At 37.3% G+C, this 18,855-nt stretch overlaps 2 protein-coding genes and 1 long non-coding RNA gene across 20 annotated transcripts in view; 2 read left to right on the top strand and 1 right to left on the bottom strand.

The window, feature by feature from the left end:
• slc12a5a (solute carrier family 12 member 5a) overlaps positions 1–18,855 on the top strand; it is a 2,560,186-nt gene that overhangs the window by 958,311 nt on the left and 1,583,020 nt on the right. For 4 of the 18 annotated variants that reach the window (XM_087258145.1, XM_087258142.1, XM_087258143.1 and 1 more), the window contains exon 2: positions 4,646–4,675. The exons of the other annotated variants lie outside the window; for them this stretch is intronic. In XM_087258145.1, the coding sequence (XP_087114271.1) occupies positions 4,646–4,675 (30 nt within the window). The remainder of the gene's footprint in view (positions 1–4,645; positions 4,676–18,855) is intronic. 18 annotated transcript variants of the gene reach the window in all.
• The window catches only part of nav1b (neuron navigator 1b), a 947,042-nt gene that overhangs the window by 104,563 nt on the left and 823,624 nt on the right, over positions 1–18,855 (bottom strand). The window lies entirely within an intron of this gene.
• LOC147843692 (uncharacterized) lies at positions 623–4,352 on the top strand. The gene is made up of 3 exons (XR_015492928.1): positions 623–2,118; positions 2,934–3,064; positions 4,102–4,352. It is a non-coding gene; the product is annotated as an uncharacterized LOC147843692 (long non-coding RNA).

Here is an 18,855-nt window from a genome sequence, read left to right as displayed (position 1 = left end):
TATAATTTATTTATTATTATTTTACTACTATTAGTATTATTGTTTTTATTTTATTATTAATTATTTATATATATATATATATATATATATATATATATATATATATATATATATATATACATAGATATATAATTTTAATTATTATTATTTTACTATTATTAATATTATTGTTTTTATTTTTATTATTTATTATTAATAAAAAATATATTTACAATAACAAATTTGCCTATGACCTAAATTTTAGTGCATTTTTCCTATTCTACTTTTGGTAATAAACGTGTTCACTCGGCAACAGGGACCAATTGGTCCAAGTTAAGAGTCCTCATAAAAAAGCTCTTTTAGATCATTCCAGAGCAAGTTTGTACAGTAGTTATGTTGGAAATGTACGTTGAATAATGTCAAATGTCTAAGAAAAACATAAATATATATTTTCCCTAGCAATATCAGCCAGCCCTGCTGATGTGTACAGTGAGTTACCGCTGTCAGAACAGAGAACCAAACTGAAATTGACATCACATTTGCTGATTTATTCTGCTGATATGTTGGATGGATTTCCTGTGGACGTTCCTATATCCTATCTGGGAGATTTTTTTCTTTTTGCACAAATACATATTTCAGAAATCACACACACACACACACACAGTGACTCATGTTATTTTTCAGTCTTGGAGAGTTTTACCCCTGGAGCGAGTCCTCCAGCTCCGTCATATACAGTAAAAGCAGATAAAGGTCAAATGATGCAACGTTAAGCTGATGAGTGAATTCACACACAGTTTTTCACCTGAGGCTCTGCAAGAAGCAAAGAGATGTCAAACTGCTTTGCTCGACAAATGCTATTTGTCATAATGTCACATGAGACATTTCACCTCTGTCATTTGTGTCATGAGTTGATGATTAATAGATGCGGGATTGTTAAATGTGAATGCATCATCTCAATTATCAAAGGTTTCCAGCATGCACATGCAAGCACACAGACATTTCTGTTCATAAGCATTGTAATGCTCATAAAGGGACGCTCCACTTATTTTGAATAGACTGTTTACAGTATATTACTCCTCTATAGAGGTAAACAGTTGACATTGGTTGTTGCTAGAAGGGATACAGCTGCAGTCAGAAGTTAAAGGGCCATGACACCCCCCACTTTCGGTTAAAGTCTACTTCAGAATTTTTTCAAAAGATGCATGATTAATGGGCGTGGGGCTCCACGAGCATCGGGCAGGAGTGGGCGTGGCCAGCAGGGGAGAACATGAGCGAACGAAGCTAGCTCACAAAATGAGACAAACCGTTAGGAGACGCATGAGTTTATAGTTTACAAAGTTAAAATGCAAAGAAATAAACAGCAATTTAATGCCCTGCTACATTTGTTATTCGTAATTTCATATACACATAACCACAATATCATTATAAAGATAAGTGTGTTCATGTAAACACTATAAATGAGGACTTCTCCCTCAATCCCCGTATCTAGCAGACTCTGTGCAGCAGGTCTCCTGACCTGTCTATTTTAACCGTTAGCCCTGCTGGTAATCTGGAGGATTTAGGCAAACACAGCAGCACGGCGATGTGTCTGAATGTGAACGAACTCCTGCTAAAAGACAGCGTCCGCCATTATCTAATTCTCGTGCTGCTCTCCCGACAAAAATGCTAGCAGCACACACACAGCTTTGCTGTATGATCGGCCCTGACAAGATCGCGGGGGAAAACATGCAACAAACCCCGTGGATGATGGAAACAAACGCATATGAGCCTTCATGAACGGCTAAATACTGTGTGCCCGAGCCGTAGGTCCGTGACATGTCTCACAGCTCGGGCTTGACTCTGGCAGGTCTGGCAGGTCTCATGAATAATTAAGCAGCCGGCTCTTCTCATAGGATAAGAAAACTCCGCTATGAATAATAATGAGAAACCGACGCGTCATCATTGCACTTGCTGTACTGCGCTACGTCGCCGATTTTGATCCCGCCCCAAAAATCATTTTAAACCCGGAAGCTGAAATTAGCTGACAAAAGCTCAAAATTATCCAGTTTTCCCCACAATTAAAGTTGACAGCTGCTAACATCGTCTTAACTGATGCTCAACACACACAAATCTGTTAATATAAAAAAAAAGTTATCCAGTGTGTCCTGAATCTATAACAAGACTTATTGTTATTATCTGGAGTCAGATATGAGCTTCAGTAGTCATGTCAAAGCAGTAACTAAAGCATACTGTCATCTCAAAAGCATTGCAAGAATCAGATGCTTCGTCTCCAGTGAAGACTTAGAGAAACTTGTTGATGCTTTTATCAGCAGCAGGGTGGATTACTGTAACGGCCTCCTCAGTCAGACAGTAGCAGCTCATCCAGATCATTGCAGACAGGATTCTGAATCAGAGCACATCACACCTGTCCTTAGGACATTACACTGGCTCCCAGTTACATTCAGAATAGATTTTAACGTATTATTACTTGTCTATGTAACCGTACTCTCTTTTGCTCTGCGTTGTGTAGTGAATGACGAGAGGACACCATTTTGAGTCTGCACAGAGAATGTTATTATGAGATCGGCAGCTTCAGCTCATTACATTAAATGTACACTCCTTAGTTCAAGGTAAAGGTGGAAAGAAAAAAAAGGCGAACGAAAGATGGAGGAAACGAGCGAGAGGCGCCGCGGAAGGATGCGAAGACAGGAAAGGGAAAGAGAAAACTAGCTCTCACAATTTCAAAAATCAGCATGTGAACACTGACAATCCACATATTACATTGTCAAAATAAAAATCATAGCTGCATACCTGCACAGAGAATGTTATTATGAGATCGGCAGCTTCAGCTCATTACATTAAATGTACACTGTCAACAGAAATAACATTCTACAATATAACAAACATCAGTAAATATAACAAATGATTCAAATTAAACTTAAATATGCATTTGTGTGTGTGTTAATTATGGCCAGAGCCAAATTCAATTTGGAACAGGTAGAGCATACCTCCTTAGTTCAAGGTAAAGGTGGAAAAGACCGCTCAAGCAATAAAGCAACAGGTATGGCTACTTGGACTATACTACCTTGACATTAACCCAAGGGGGGTGAAACCCAGGGCCGGCACAAGCCTTCAGGGGGCCCTAAGCAGGATTTTATTTGGGGCCACCTTGGTGCAAACAATATGACAAATTATCATCAATCCTTGATAATTCGCACACTATAAATTTAAAACACACATTATCGATTTTATTCACTGTAGCTGTGTTGCTTACATCATAAAATATATGTTTTAAGACAATTCTAAATATTATTCTGCAGAAACAACTTCCTATTGATCCAACTTTTTATATGACTACTTGCCACAAATCTAAATAATTAGACACAAAACATTAATAAGCAAATATCTATTTAAATTAAAATCAAATTAAATCAGGAAGCATTTTTTAGACATACTCGCATATCAATCAAATTACTAAATATGTACAAAAATTGTTCAGTTTTCATAAATAATTCTAAATTAAGTGAATTTTTTTGTAAAACAAATTAATCTGCCAATGAGATAAGTAAAATAATCTTATTTAAAACCTAAAACAATATTTTTATTTACCCTAATTGGCAGATTATTGAGCTTTTTTTAATGAAAAATTCACATTATTTTGACTAAATATCCTTCTAGAAAATGCTTATTGGTTTAAGAATTTTTAGATATTTGGACTAAAAATCACACAAAAACTATAAGAAAGAAAATAAGTTTTGCAGTGTATTTAACAACTGTCAATTTTATAAATCAGAAGCTTATTTTTTTAATCGCCAAGTTCATAAAAAAAGCATTTTGCTGCTTACGGGAAGAGCCACCTGGTGGCGGCTGGGTCTACTGTAGCTAAAGCGGTTATCTGCTGCAGTCAGTGTGAAAAAACTGATTAATTAAATCAGATCTTTTGTAAATTTAAGTAAAAATCTTAGCGCCAGAGTATGTATTGCGGTCAGAAATAACACTATAAATGGGCATATATTTTGTCCCACCACTAATCCACAACTCAAAAAACTAAAACGAAAGTCACATAATAATTTCAAGCACTCTTGGGGGCCCCCTGGTGGCCACGGGGCTCTAAGCAGCCGCTTAGTTCGCTTATGCCTTGAGCCGGCTCTGGTGAAACCACTGTCACTTTACAGACTCTTTTTACATTTATATTGTTAACACAAAACAATTTTATATGAACAGTAAGTAAACAGGAGGAAAATATAGTGAAATCAGTATATCCAAAATAATCCTGTTACATCTACAAATCACTAAATGGCCAAGGAGCTTAATACATGAGGCTGAATGGATTTAAAAAACTATCAAATTAAACTTTTTAACTGCAGGGAAGTTATAAAATGAACCTATTTCCTAAAAATAAAAACAAAGAAGTGGAGTGTCCCTTTAACTGTGACGGCTTTTGTTGGCATATTGTTGACTTATTACTCAGTCCTTCTAAAATGGTTGACTTTACTGTAAATAATTAAGTGTAAAGATGTTGTGCATGTAACAACAATCCCATGGTAATGACCACAATTTCATACATATGAGCATGCATTGTGACTTTACAGTAATCTGAGAGATCGAGTGTCTTTTGTCTGGTGTGTGTAGATGGATGTTGTGTGACGATGTTCTAAAGTCGTGTGTGTTGTGCGTTTTTCTCCAGTGGTCAACACCACCTGTCCGCCCAAAAAAGGTGAGAGACGGGCAAATTGATGCCGAATGCGTGAGACACTTGTGTGTGTGTTCACGCAAACAATGTGACGTGTGTGTGTCTCTGTGTAGTCCTGTGTTCATCACTGACTTGGACTTTTCTTGTATGAAAAGGTCCATAGTTCATTTCTGTTGTGTCGTATTTCTGTTTGTGGGTCAATGACAAAAAGGAGGTCAAGATGTTGAAAAGTTAATTTACTTTAATTAATTATTTTTGTATTTAGTAATCAATTATAAATAATAAACTCTTAATAAAGCTTGGTAAAATATGAAGTTGAACACAACTTTTTTTTATTCAGGTTGTTTATTATTTATAATTAATAAATTAAAAACCTGCAATATTATATTATATTATATTATATTATATTATATTATATTATATTATATTATATTATATTATATTATATTATATTTATTATATTATAATATATTTTATTACACCTTATATTAGATTTTATTTTATTAATTTATATTACACATTTTATTATATTACACATTATATTATATTACACAGTATATTATATTATATTATATTATATTATATTATATTATATTATATTACACATTTTATTATATTACACATTTTATTATATTATATTATATTATATTAAATTACACCTTATATTTTATTATATTTTATTATATTATATTACACCTTTTATTATATTATATTATATTATATTATATTATATTATATTATATTATATTATATTATATTATATTAAACCTTATATTTTATTATATTTTATTATATTATATTACACCTTATATTTTATTTTATTATATTATATTATATTACTATATAACTATATACATGCAGACTAACTTTTCTGAAAGAGTTTCTTTGCCTTTATTTTTATTTTATAGGCTATTAATGACATTTCTTAAATATTTAAAAACAAAAATGGTTGTCATTTAGAAAACTTTTGCATTAAAATATTGTTTGAGTCATTATAAAACCAATGTTTTCACTTCAGAAGAACTAAGAAGTCCAAATTTGGTGGAATCACCCTGATTTCTTTTCTCTTATTTTCATTCTAACCAATTTCTGGAAATAAAAATAACGATAATAATTTCTAAATGTATTTTTATTACATGCTTACAGTATTTCTTCATGTTTCTTCCTTTAAATATGCACTTGCGACGTAGACATTTTAGCAGAAATATTCGTTTTATTAGTATATTTGTTTTATTAATCATATCAAAATAGTTTTGAATTTTACACATTTTAATAATGTATGAAATTCTGGACACAAACATCACGTCATTGATCCTTATTTGTTTTTCTTTTATATCTCTGTCTTTTTAATTGTGTGTGTCGTCTGTAAGCTGCATGTTGTGTCTGTGTATGTCTCTCTGTCTTTGTATGTGTGTATATCTGTGTTCTGAGTGCCTGTATGTTATTGTTTGTGGAATAAGCAGGAAAGCAGTGACGGCATGCGGAATAATGCATCTGATACAAAAGTAAACATGCACAGCTACCCTAACACCTTTACACCCCATTAACATGGGGCATCAGCTTCAACGCTTCCCATTCATTTTGAACGGGTGACGTCAGGCGTTGCCGAACTGCATTGTGGATCCGTCGGCGCCATTTTAGAGGCATTGCTCACTGCAGAAGTTGGGACTTGCTCAACTTTTCAAGTGCCGACGGAAGCGTCAGCCAATTAGATTGCTGTATGCAAATACACCAGCTCAGACAGTGGCCTATTGCTGACTAATTTCACGCTATGACCATCGCGTCAGCCCCGACTTCAGACCCACCCTCTGTCAAGCGATGACGCTGAAGCCCCGTGTGAATGGGTCGTTAATTGCTTAGAAATGTGGATGTAATTCGTTCATTTTCCTTCAGCATAGTCCTTTATTTACTAGGAGTGACCACCGCGGAATGAACCGGCAACTATTCTGGCATATGTTTTACGCAGCGGATGTCCTTCCAGCCACAGCTTAGTACTGAGAAACACCCGTACGCTCTCACATTCACACACACTCATACACTACGGCCAATATACTTCATCCAATTGACTTATATAGCACATATATTTGGACTGTGGGGGAAACCGGAGCACCCGGAGGTGAAACCCACTCACACTTAACACAGAAACGCTGGCCCAGCCAGGAGTTGATCAGTGACCTTCTTGCTATGAGGCGACAGTAGTACCCACTGAGCCACCCTGCTGCCTGTGCTGTTATTCCAAACAGAAAAAGCTAGCAGCGTATTTTGTCCCTCAGGAATTGATTGGATCTCTGTTTGACAGGTGCTTGAAGAAGAAACGTTTGCTGATGTGGTTTTTGGAAGCAGAGAGTGAGTCAGTTCATTTTGATGAAAGATTATGAAGCCATTTTTTTTGGCTCTGTGGAATTGTGCACATTGATAACCAGGAACATTCATTTCAAGAGTTCACACTTAGCTCATGATTTATACATAGCTTGTTTGGCATGCTGTCCGGGAGAGAGCCCTGAGCTCAAGGGATCCTCGAGCCCAGGGCTCCCCCCCTTTTGCAGGGCGAGTGGAGATTGAGCTCAGGTCTATCTCAAACTCCCTCGCTGCTGAGGCCAAGGCGAACTTCCTGAGAGTAAGACTTTATAAAAAAGCTTTAGGCTTGTTTTATCTATAATATAGAGCACATTTGGATGGTGGGAGGAAACCGGGGAACCCGGTGGAAACCCACGCGGACACGGGGAGAACATGCAAACTCCACACAGAAATACCAGATGGCTCAGCGAAGACCCAACACCACTGGTATTCTTGCTGTGAGGCAACAGTGCTAGTCACTGGGCCACCGTGCCACCCATTCTGGATAAAGGAGGAAGAAGGGGAGGAGGGGGTTTTCTTCCAGACGACGATAGTTGTAGAAAGGAAATGAGGATATATATAGTGATTTGGGATCCTTTGATTGGAGGATCATAATTAGTTAATGTGGACCAGCTGGGTAAATCATGAGCACATGCTCCTCTCGAAATTAGTTTAAAACTAAACTTCACTTAAAGTACTAACCCAGTGGTAGGGAACCTATGGCTCGCGAGCCACATGTGGCTCTTTGACCAAAACTACATGGCTCTCCAGCTGTCTCTCTTCAATAATATTTTAATAATAATAAAATCAGTTTCCTATCAAAAATACAATCACAATTCCCTATTTTATTGTAATTTTTTACAGCAAAATTAATAAGAAAAGACTTTCAACCAATGAGCATGTGTGGCGCTGTGGATTAACTTAAGTTGCGACATCAATAAAGGGCAAACAACATGAGATCGGTAGAGCTACTCATCGATGAATTTGCTCTTCAGTGTTTGGACTCTTAGTAATGATTATAAAGCACACTGAACTAAGCTAAACTGAACTGAACTTAAACACTAAAAACTACTCTCTTCCAATTTACTATGACCATTTATGTGAAGCTGCTTTGACACAATCTACATTTTAAAGCGCTATACAAATAAAGCTGAATTCAATTGAATTGAACTTAAGGGGCCCTGTCATACACCCGGCACAATAAGTAGCGTGTTTGCCCTGATGTGTTGCTATTTTCAGACTAGCGCAACCTTCATTTTCCCATTTTCCGCCACGTTGTTTAAATCCACTTTGTGGACTCATGAGTTTTCTGGTCTAGAAAAGAGGTCTGTTAAGTCTCATTGTGGCATGTTGCTATTAACTAAAATAGACTGTGTAATAGACCAGCTGAAACCAAGTCCAGCGCAGAGCACGTTAGTTGTGTGCTTCACTTACACTTTGCTTAAAACAAGCAGGATGTACAGCAATACACAAATATCTTTACAAATCAAAACGAATTAAAGGATTAAAATAAAAAAATATATAATAATTTCAACATGAATATAAAAACCACTGCCTCCACACCTTCTTCATGTCGGGGGCTTTTTCAGTTCATTCATGACAACTTGCTTTTGTATAATGTTATTATCAGTATTATTATTTATTATATGCATATTTATATTTGTTTTATTAAAAACAAGCTTAGATTTCTCCACCTGACTAAGCTGAAAATGAATGAATGAATAGTCCCTTTATTCATCAGGGGTTACCACAGCAGAATGAACCGCCAACTGATCCAGCATGTGTTTTACGCAGCAGATGCCCTTCCAGCCACAACCCAGTACTGGGAAACATCCATACACACTCATTCACACACACACACACACACACACACACACACACACTACGGCCAACCAATTTAGTTTATTCAATTCACCCAAACCCATGCAAACACGGGGAGAACATGCAAACTCCACACAGAAATGCCAACTGATCCAGCCGAGACTCAAACCAGCAACCTTCTTGCTGTAGGTTAACTGTGCTTACCACTGAGGTACCGTGCTGCCTATTTTCTACAAGCTATTTCTTAAAACAAGACAATAAGATTCACTTGTCTAGTAAATGCTTCTTGATTTAAGAATTTGTAGCTATTTAGGCTAAAACAATACAAACTCTAAGCAAGGAAAGCCTTTTTTTGCAGTGTGAACTCTCTTGAAGCGGGGTGAGGCAGTGGCGCAGTAGGTAGTGCTGTCGCCTCACAGCAAGAAGGTCACTGGGTTGCTGTTTCGAACCTCGGCTCTGTTGGCGTTTCTGTGTGGAGTTTGCATGTTCTCCCTGCCTTCGGTTTCCTCCGGGTGCTTCGGTTTCCCCCACAGTCCAAAGACATGCGGTACAGGTGAATTGGGTAGGCTAAATTGTCCGTAGTGTGTGTGTGTGAATGTGTGTGTGGATGTTTCCCAGAGAAGGGTTGTGGCTGGAAGAGCATTTGCTGCGTAAAACTTGCTGGATAAGTTGGCGGTTCATTCCGCTGTGGCGACCCCGGATTAATAAAGGGACTAAGCCGACAAGAAAATGAATGAACTCTCTTGAAGCTCTTCTTCAGCTATTGTCGACATCTACATTTTCTGTATTTCAGCAGCTTAGAGAGAATATCTACAGTAAGTGGAGTTTGAGCGCTAATTAGCCAAAGCTGAAACAGAAGTGAAGGCTCTGAGTGTACACTGGTGTAAAGTTATCTCCCGTTATCTCCTCAGACAGTTACTCGTATCTATAGGTTACACACTACAGTTGTTACCTTCTCCGTATTATCTTGATTGTTAGATGTTATCTGGAACAAATCCTATTAGCTAGTTAATCCTGATTAATTAGTCAGGAAATCTCCAGTAGCCGTGCTTGGTTTTGGAATGGAGAGGTTAGATACTGCTGAGCGCGTTAAACCTGAATGAAGCGTGAGGTGCTCGACATCAGACTGTATTTAAGCTGATTCAGTCATCGATAACAGCCACAGAGCCGATATAAGCAGTAATTATAATATTTTGCCTCACCATCTGTTTCATGTACCTGACTGAATACCAACTCTTTTGTGCATTTCGGCAGTAATTGCATTCATCTGCAACAATTAAGGGAATTGTTCACCCAAAAATGAAACTTCTGTCATCACTTACTCATCTTCACTTGTTCCTTTATTTATGTATGCAAAAAAAAAAATTGTTATTGTCTTGTTTCTAGTCCACATATCTTTTTTTTTAAAGCAGGAGGCATTTTCTAGACAAGTGAAGAATTGTGTTTTATTTTCTGAAACAATGCATCAAAATTAACCCTCCTGTCGTGTTTACATCCTGCCCCTTACTTTAGTGTTCCTGGTCAAAATAGGGTATATGCCGAGCTAGTGTTCTTCCCATACTGATAAACTTCCGGTGACCTGTTATTGTGAACTTTTTTCTCATTTTATACGGTTCCTTTTACAGCATCGATGTTGTAATGTTATTAAAATACATTCAGTTAAATAAACTTTGGCATTCGTTTAGTTGCTCAAGCGTAAAACGAGACAAAAAGCTGTTTACTCGCATGCGCCCGTCAGAATCGGCAGGCTAGCGCAGAAGCTCCATTGAATATACTGGGGTAAAATAAATGCTCATATTATAAAGACATGACGGATGAAAATGTAGTTTAATGCAGTGCTTCTTGTACAATCTGAGACCCACTTTATATCGGATATCACTCAGCTAGTGGAGATTGCTGATTTTTAAAGAAAACAGACCTTAAACGCGCCAATTTTGGCATTGAATACAGTTCGCCGGAAGCGATTAACCCAGGTTACTGGCAAATTAAAAGTCCTATTAGCATGCTTCGGCATATACCCTATTGATCAGTCTGTTTTGACTGCTCTTATATTAGCACAAAAATCATTTTTCTCCACCAAATATTTTATTCAACATTCTTTGGCTGTGAACAAAGTCTCAAAGTAGTGTTTAACAAGAATGTACAGAATTAGACATAAAATAACTGCATTGAAAATAAAAAAAGGCTCTGTAAAAATGTATTACAAAATTTACAACAGATGACAGAAATCAAAAAACTTTGCTTCATTACTAGACAGCTCACTAACATCACTACAACAGGGTCAAATAAAACATGTAAATAATAAATAATTGTGGCGAGGGGGCGTGGCCGAGAGCCGTGCGATCCGAGGCAGGTGCGCACCGCACGTGTATCCACTTACGCGGTGGCCTCACCCCGTTCCCACGGCTCTTGGCCACGCCCCCTCGCCACAATAATACTAATGATAATGACATTATACAAAAGCAAAGTGTCGTAAATAAACTGAAAAAAGCCCCCAAGGTTTTTATAGTTATAGAAAATAATTTTTGTAACATTTTAATCCTTTAATTCTTTTTCATTTGTGAAGATATTTTCGAAGTGCTGTACATCCAGCCTGATCTCACGAGAAAACGTAAGTATTTTACGTTTTGGCAGTTTAGTGGCTAATTCGTACAAATTCATACGAGTTCAGTCGTGCGAAATTGTACGATTTTAAAAAAGAGGCGTGGCACCTAACTCCACCCCTTAACTCAACCTTCATTGGGGGATGAGCAAATTGTACTAAAATGTATGAATAAGATTGTACGAATTCGTACGAATTAGCCACTAAATGAAAAAGTTACGGATTGCCGTGAGATTGTGTTGGTACATCCTGCGTTTTTTAAGCAATAAGCGAGGCGCACAACTGGAAGCTGGCCTTTAGACCTGCTTCCAGCTGATCTATTGCACAGTCTATTTTAGTTACTCAAAAAGCAACGCACCAACAATGTGCCTTAGCATTCGTCTTTTTCCAGACCAGCACACCCATGAGTCCACAAAGTGGCGCAAATGGATTCGCTATAGAATCAACGTGGCGGAAAACGAGAAAATTAGAGTTGCGTTGGTCTGAAACAAGCAACACGTCTAGAAAACACATCTTGTGCGTTATTGCACCGGGTGTATGATAGGGCCCTAAATAATTTAAACTAACGACAAAATGAGGGACAAAATTGGGTCAAGTATGTAATGCTAACGAAAAGTCATAGTCTAATAAAGCAATAATTAGCAATTTTAGCTGCAAATTTAAAAAAAGAAAAATTATATACCTTTATAAGGTAATGTATCCTGGCAGATGTATTTCATAAAATCCTAAATAAATCAAATATTTAATCTATTTATTTATAATATATTTATAAAATATGTATTTGTTATTTGCTATACACTGTTGAAAATTTATTAATAACTGATTTCTTATGTTTGGCAAGTTTTATAATGTAAAAACAGTTTATAGAAATTAAAAACAATAGTAATTATGACTTGCTTTACATACATAAGGATGTATTCACAATGTATCCTGGGAGATGCAGCTTATTAAATCCTAAAAGAAAGAAAAAATTAATATTTAAAAAACATTTTGGATATGTTTTACTTGATGTTAAAAAAGGACATGGAATCATTGTTTTGCTTATCATTTTCCACTTTTGCCTGTTCAATGGTTAGAAATGGTAAATACTATGGAATTTGACTGGTTCTCATTCAGAACCCTGGAATTTATCAAAGTGCATCAAATTACTATAATTTTACTATATTCATGAGAGAAACAAAAATAGGTTAAAAAATTATAAGTCCACTTATAAGCAAAGCATTAGTTTAAATATAAGTATCGTAATTTAAGCTTCCTGTATGTTTGCCACATTAAGCGGTTTTGCTGGTTCGCTGTTGAATTGCTTGAGCAGCCAAATGCATTCAATACAGTTCAATCTGCAACTTTATTCTTCATAGGCTTCAGTTTTTTCAGCTGTTTGATCCTAAATCTCTGTGGCTGCGTGAGCTGGTCTGGGCTGTCAGGCTCCGTCCTCGTCTGAGCACCAAAAAAAAAAAACAATGATATTGTTAGACTACAAATGGAGAGCGAGGCGAGGCCATTCCACAGGGTTCAAACAGTCCTTTTGAAGTGCCAACCTTATTACAAAATGTGCCGTTTACCCTTACACACACACACACACGCACACACACTGACGCAGAAAATTGCTGCTTTTAAAAGCTTAATAGAGCCACCGCTCTGTGAGTCTTAACCTGCAGATATCAGTCCACAAACAACACTGCAACATGCATGTGTGCTATGAAAGTACTGTATATGATTTACTATGGTTAAACGCATGCAAAACCGTCCACCCTGACTGCATTTGTAAAATATGATCTAGAGCAGGGCTATTCGATTAGTTCATCATGGGGACCAGTTCATGAGAAGCATCCCAAACAAGAGGCTAGAGAGAGATGACTTGCAATATAAGTGATGACACAACAGCAATATAAGAGCCCATATGCTGTATTCGTGCTGTATTCATGCTCATAAAGACACCTACATTGAATTTTTCTGCATTAAAATGTTAATATATTATATTTAAAACTACACAACATCACTTGTACAATGTGTCATCACTCCATTGTAGTGAAAACATGATATTTAATTCATCTTGTGTATATCTAACAGACAGCTTTTGGTGTTTTAAGTGAAGTTTATTCATAAACTAATTTCGAGAGGATCACGTGCTATGATTGACACGGCTGGCCCCGAGTCAAGCTAATGAATGAACCACCAATCAGGCTATTCCTAACCCGGTATAAATAACCAAACACCCTACCTTTAGTCATCTTCGTTTTGAAGAATCCCCCCTTCCACCCCATCCCGTCCTCTTTTCTACAGGGCAGCACGGCGGCCCAGTGGCTAGCACTGCGGCCTCACAGCAAAAAATGCCTCCGACTCGGGTATCCCCCCAACCGGTCAGCATTTTCGTGCGGAGTTCATGTTCTCCCCGTGCTTGCGTGGGTTTTCCCCGGGTTCTCCGGTTTCCTCCCACACCTCCAAAAACATGAGACTAAGTAAATTGACTAAACCAAATCAGCACCAAATTCAATTCTGTCAGCAACACTTCACCTTAGCAATCCTTACGCAGCAGGGGGGGGGGGGGGGGTCCTCGAGATCTACCCGAGTCAAACTCCCCTCTCGCCCTGCAACGCAAGGGAGCTCCGGGCTCGAGGATCTTTTGAGCTCGGGGCTCTCTCCCGGGACAGCATGCCAAACTAGCTTATTACCAATCATCAGCTAAGTGTGAACTCTTGAAATCTATTATTTGTTCTCAGATGTATTATTTTGTTATTTTTTATAATTGTCTTTACGTTAATTATGTTAACCCTGCTGAAAAATCCAGCTTTAGAGGGGTTTTGGCCACTTCCAGGCTGGTTTCCAGCCATTTCCAGCCTGTTCTTAGCTGGTCAGGCTGGGAGATTACCAGCTAAAACCAGCTTGACCAGCCTAGCCAAGCTGGGAGTCCATCCAAAACCAGCTAAATCCAGCTTAAACCAGGCTGGTCAAGCTGGTTTTAGCTGGATTTGGCTGGTCATTTTCCAGCCTGACAAGCTAAGACCAGGCTGGAAATGGTTGGAAACCAGCCTGGAAATGGCGAAAACCCCTCTAAAACCAGGCTGGTCAACCAGCTAAAACCAGCCAACCAGCCTAGGCTGGTTTAAGCTGGATTTTTCAGCAGGGAATTTACCAAGTTGTACAAGGTTTGTCTTTGTTTACCAAAAAGTTTGACGTAATCTTTATTTCTTATTGTGTATATACTTGTATAATTACCATTGTAGTTTATTAAATCTGATAATCAAGGACACATGTCTGTGTATAACAACTCATTTTACTTCACATTTATATAAATATGTGTACATTTTTCTTAAATCAAAAATTTAGATTTAAAATTTTAATATAATAATAATTACAGGGTCGTGCTTTAAATAATAAATAATTTTATTATTAAGTTACAGTGAAACCAATGAATCCATAGTGAGGTAAGTGACGTTATAAAGTAGACTGCCGTTCAATTTGAAGAAGTACCCGACTTGTGTCCTCACGTCCTCGGGATTTCGTTCTTCCAAGTCTGAACTTGAGAAGTCTGAACTTCCAAGGAGTCCGAACTTTGCATACTTGATATTGAGAAACAGCCCCAGACTCATTCATATGTTATGTTTTAAACTGCGTAACAATTAAGGATGCAACGATTATAGATTTTGGTCTAAAGAATAGTCATGGTTTCACAATCATCACCATTATTATGCATTTTCAAGAGTTCACAATTAGATATGCTTAGCATTATAGCAGGTTTGGCATGCTGTCCTGGGAAAGAACCCTGAGCTCGGAGATATTTGAGCCCAGGGCTCCCGCCCGGTCAATAAACATATCAGAGGATCCGAGATCAGGAAGGTCTCGATAGTTCTCCCTTTTAGAATGGGAAGAAAATGGAGGAGATGGGGTGGAAGGGGGGATTCTTCCGAAATGAAGATAGGGAAAAAGGTTAGAAAGTGATCCATTTTTAGTAAGCTGGGATCACTCGGATTGGATTATTACTGATTAGGAATGTGTGGCCAGCTGTGCTCAATCATATCTCGTGCTCCTCTCGAAATTAGTTTATGAAACTTCACTTTTAAATTCAAAACCCTACTAGTTTAGAAAATCACAAGAAAACTGCTTATATTTTAAAGTGTTGCTTATTGCTGCTGAGCAAAGAGCTCAGAATGACCAAGAGGCGACACTCAATAGAACGTTCCATTGCAACAGCAGCGCCCTGCAACAGCCCTGGATTCCACCATTTTGGAGTGAAAGCGATCGGCCGTCCATTGAATCTACTTGCTGTCGTGATGGCAAGCAGCTGCTTTGTTTTTTATCTGTTTATTTAAAAAGCGCAGTAAAGCTGAGAAGCAACCTGAAAGACGACAATACAACACTTACTATCACAATCATCGGCACTTTAAATAGTTTATTTTACAGACTTATAATATGCTGTTGCTCTATTGGAGTTTTCAGTCCAAAATGGCCGCTCCGCCGTCTAGTGGCTGTTTCCTGAATTGCACTAGAGTGTCGCCTCTTGGTGATTCTATAATCTTTGCGCTCAGTAACCAAACACAGCGCAAAATATTAATAAAAAAACAAACAAAAGTCCATTTCTCTCTTTAAAAATAAATAAAAAAGTTTTGGATTTTAACATGAGTTATAACTTTATAATGAAAATAAATGCCAGAACAATGAGTAAATAGAGTGTATAGGTGTTTCTGTAAGACATTTGACAAAGTTGGCAGTTAATTCTGCTGTGGCGACCTCTGATAAATAAAGAAGGAAAATGAATGAATGAATGATATGCATATGTATTTCTGTGGTTTTGGTGGAACAGAGCGATGGGGAATGTAATAATATCATATAATCCTGTTAAATCATGAATCAACCAATTGAGAAAAAAATAAGCTGCATTAAATGACAAATAATCTTCATAAATAGGCTGCAAAATTGTGTAGATAAATTGTACTGTCAGCATTCTCGATTAAAACTAAATTAAAGGCCAGCAGCAAGCTGTAGACAATGTCATGAATGGGAAATTGAAGAAAATGGAAAACCCCAGAGGCGATGATGCCTTTTGGTGGTGTTCATGCGGGCTCATCTCTTAAAATTATTATTATTATTATTATTATTATTATTATTATTATTATTATTATTATTATTATTATTATTTTAAACTAATAAAAATGTTAATAAAAGTTACTTTTTCAAGGTTCAAGGAAAGATCAAGGTCCCATAATGCAATTCCAAAACAGAAATAAACATGGGAAAATAAAAACATGAACCACAAAATGTGTAAAACTGCTAATTTACAGATGTTTTAAGTTAATGTGAGAATAAAAATCCCTAAATGATATAACTTGATCTTATTCTATGACCGCATGACCTGTTTGGATGACGAAATGTCATTACCGTTATAAAAGGTTAACGTCAGAAAAGCTAGTTACTCCATTTTGAAGTGTTTTTTTCCTCCAAGCAGATCTCGCACTTCCTCTTGTTTGTCTTTTTCACACTTTTCCGCTGCTCATTGAGGTGTGTTTTTGCTTTCTCCTTTTTTCTCCCAGTGTATTTTCAGCTTCTTCTCTTTTTTTACTCTGTGAGAGCGTCAGAGCTGTCACCAATTACCAGAAGAGACACTGTTGATGTTTGTAGAGAGAAAAACAGTGGAGAGAGGCAGAGATAGACTTGAGCAATCGTTGTTACCCATGACAGAGGTCAGTCTTCAGGGCAGTGTGTGTGTGTGTGTGTGTGTGTGTGTGTGTGTGTGTGTGTGTGTGTGTGTGTGTGTGTGTGTGTGTGTGTGTGTGTGTGTGTGTGCGCATATGTGTGTTTAATATGAAGAGCTGAACACCTGCAGTTTTTCAGTTCTGTCTCGACCAGACAAGATGATTCAACAGGCCACTTCAATCAGACCTGATGCACTGAAAGAAATTATTCATTGGATATGCTGAATTGTAAGGTAAGTGGTTGCAAACAATTTGCATTTAAACAAATGAATGTGGTAATGATCAACTTAATTTGTTTAAATTCAGCCTATATATACAGTTGAAGTCAAAATTTTAGCCCCCCCAACACATTTCTAAACATAATAGTTTTAATAACTCATCTCTAATAACTGATCTATTTTATCTGTGCCATCTGTGACAAATAATATTTGACTAGATATTTTTCAAGACACTTCTATACAGTTTAAAGTGACATTTAAAGGCTTAACTAGGTTAGGTTAGGGTAATTAGCCAAGTAATTGTGTAACAATGGTTTGTTCTGTGGACTGTCGAAAAAATTAGCTTAAAGGGGCTGATAATTTGGACCTTAAAACGGTGTTTAAAAAATTTTAAACTGCTTTTATTCTAGCCAAAATAAAACAAATAAGACTTTCTCCAGAAGTAAAAATATTATCAGACATACTGTAAAAATTTCCTTGCTCTGTTAAACATCATTTGGGAAATATTTGAAAAAGAAAAAAAATTCAAAGGGGGACTAATAATTCTGACTTCAACTGATCATGATTTGCAACCACTTACCTTATGAAAATGTATGAAATCAAATGAATCATCTTTTTTCAGAGTGAGCAGCTTCGCAAACTCTTCCTGTCCTCTAAAAAACACATTTCCCCTCCTGTTTAGTCTCGTTTGGTCTCATTAGTGTTGTTTGTTAAGACAGGCGTCACTATTACTGGTTCTCTTCATTAGCATAGCATTAACAATAAGTAACAAACATTTTCGTCCTCGAGCATTTGTGTTTGGGCTGACAATGCAAATTTAGTCTATGTGTTCGTTCACACTCAGAAATGTACGCAAGTTGTCACTGGGGTGGTACCTTTTCAAAAGATACACATTTGTACTTGAAGGGTCCATATTGTTACCTTAAAGGTGTATATATTAGTACCTACAAATTTTAAGAGGAACACTTTTGTACTTTTTAGGCACTAGTATGTATCCTCAGGGTATTAATATGGACCTTTTAGGTACAAAAAGGTACCACCCCAGTGTACCAACTCGTATACCTTTATTTCTGAGAGTGTTCTATATTTATTGATTTAATTATTCATTCATTCATTTTTTTTGGCTTAGTCCAGGGGTGTCCAAACCTGGTCCTGGAGAGCAGGTGTCCTGCAGATTTTAGCTCCAACTTGAAAAGCCTAGTGAGAGCTTGATTAGTTAGCCTAGGTGTGTCTGATTGGGGTTGGAACTAAACTTTGCAGGATACTGGCCCTCCAGGACTGAGTTTGGACATGCCTGGCTCAGTCCCTTTATTAATCCGGGGTCGCCACCACAAAATGAACCGCCAACTTATGCAGTATATGTTTTACACAGCGAATGCCCTTTTAGCTGCAACCCATCACTGGGAAACACCCATACAATCTCATTCACACACATATACGAACAATTTAGCTAGACCCAATTCACCTTTAGCATATGCCTTTGGACTAATGGGGGAAACCAGAGCACCCGGAGAAAACCCACGCCAACACAGGGAG

This window comes from Danio rerio, chromosome 6, assembly GCF_052040795.2.
Source record: "Danio rerio strain M-AB ecotype USA chromosome 6, GRCz13ab, whole genome shotgun sequence".
NCBI lineage: Eukaryota > Metazoa > Chordata > Actinopteri > Cypriniformes > Danionidae > Danio > Danio rerio.
Note: the sequence above shows the minus strand (reverse complement) of the source record. Positions and strands in the feature narration are given on the sequence as shown.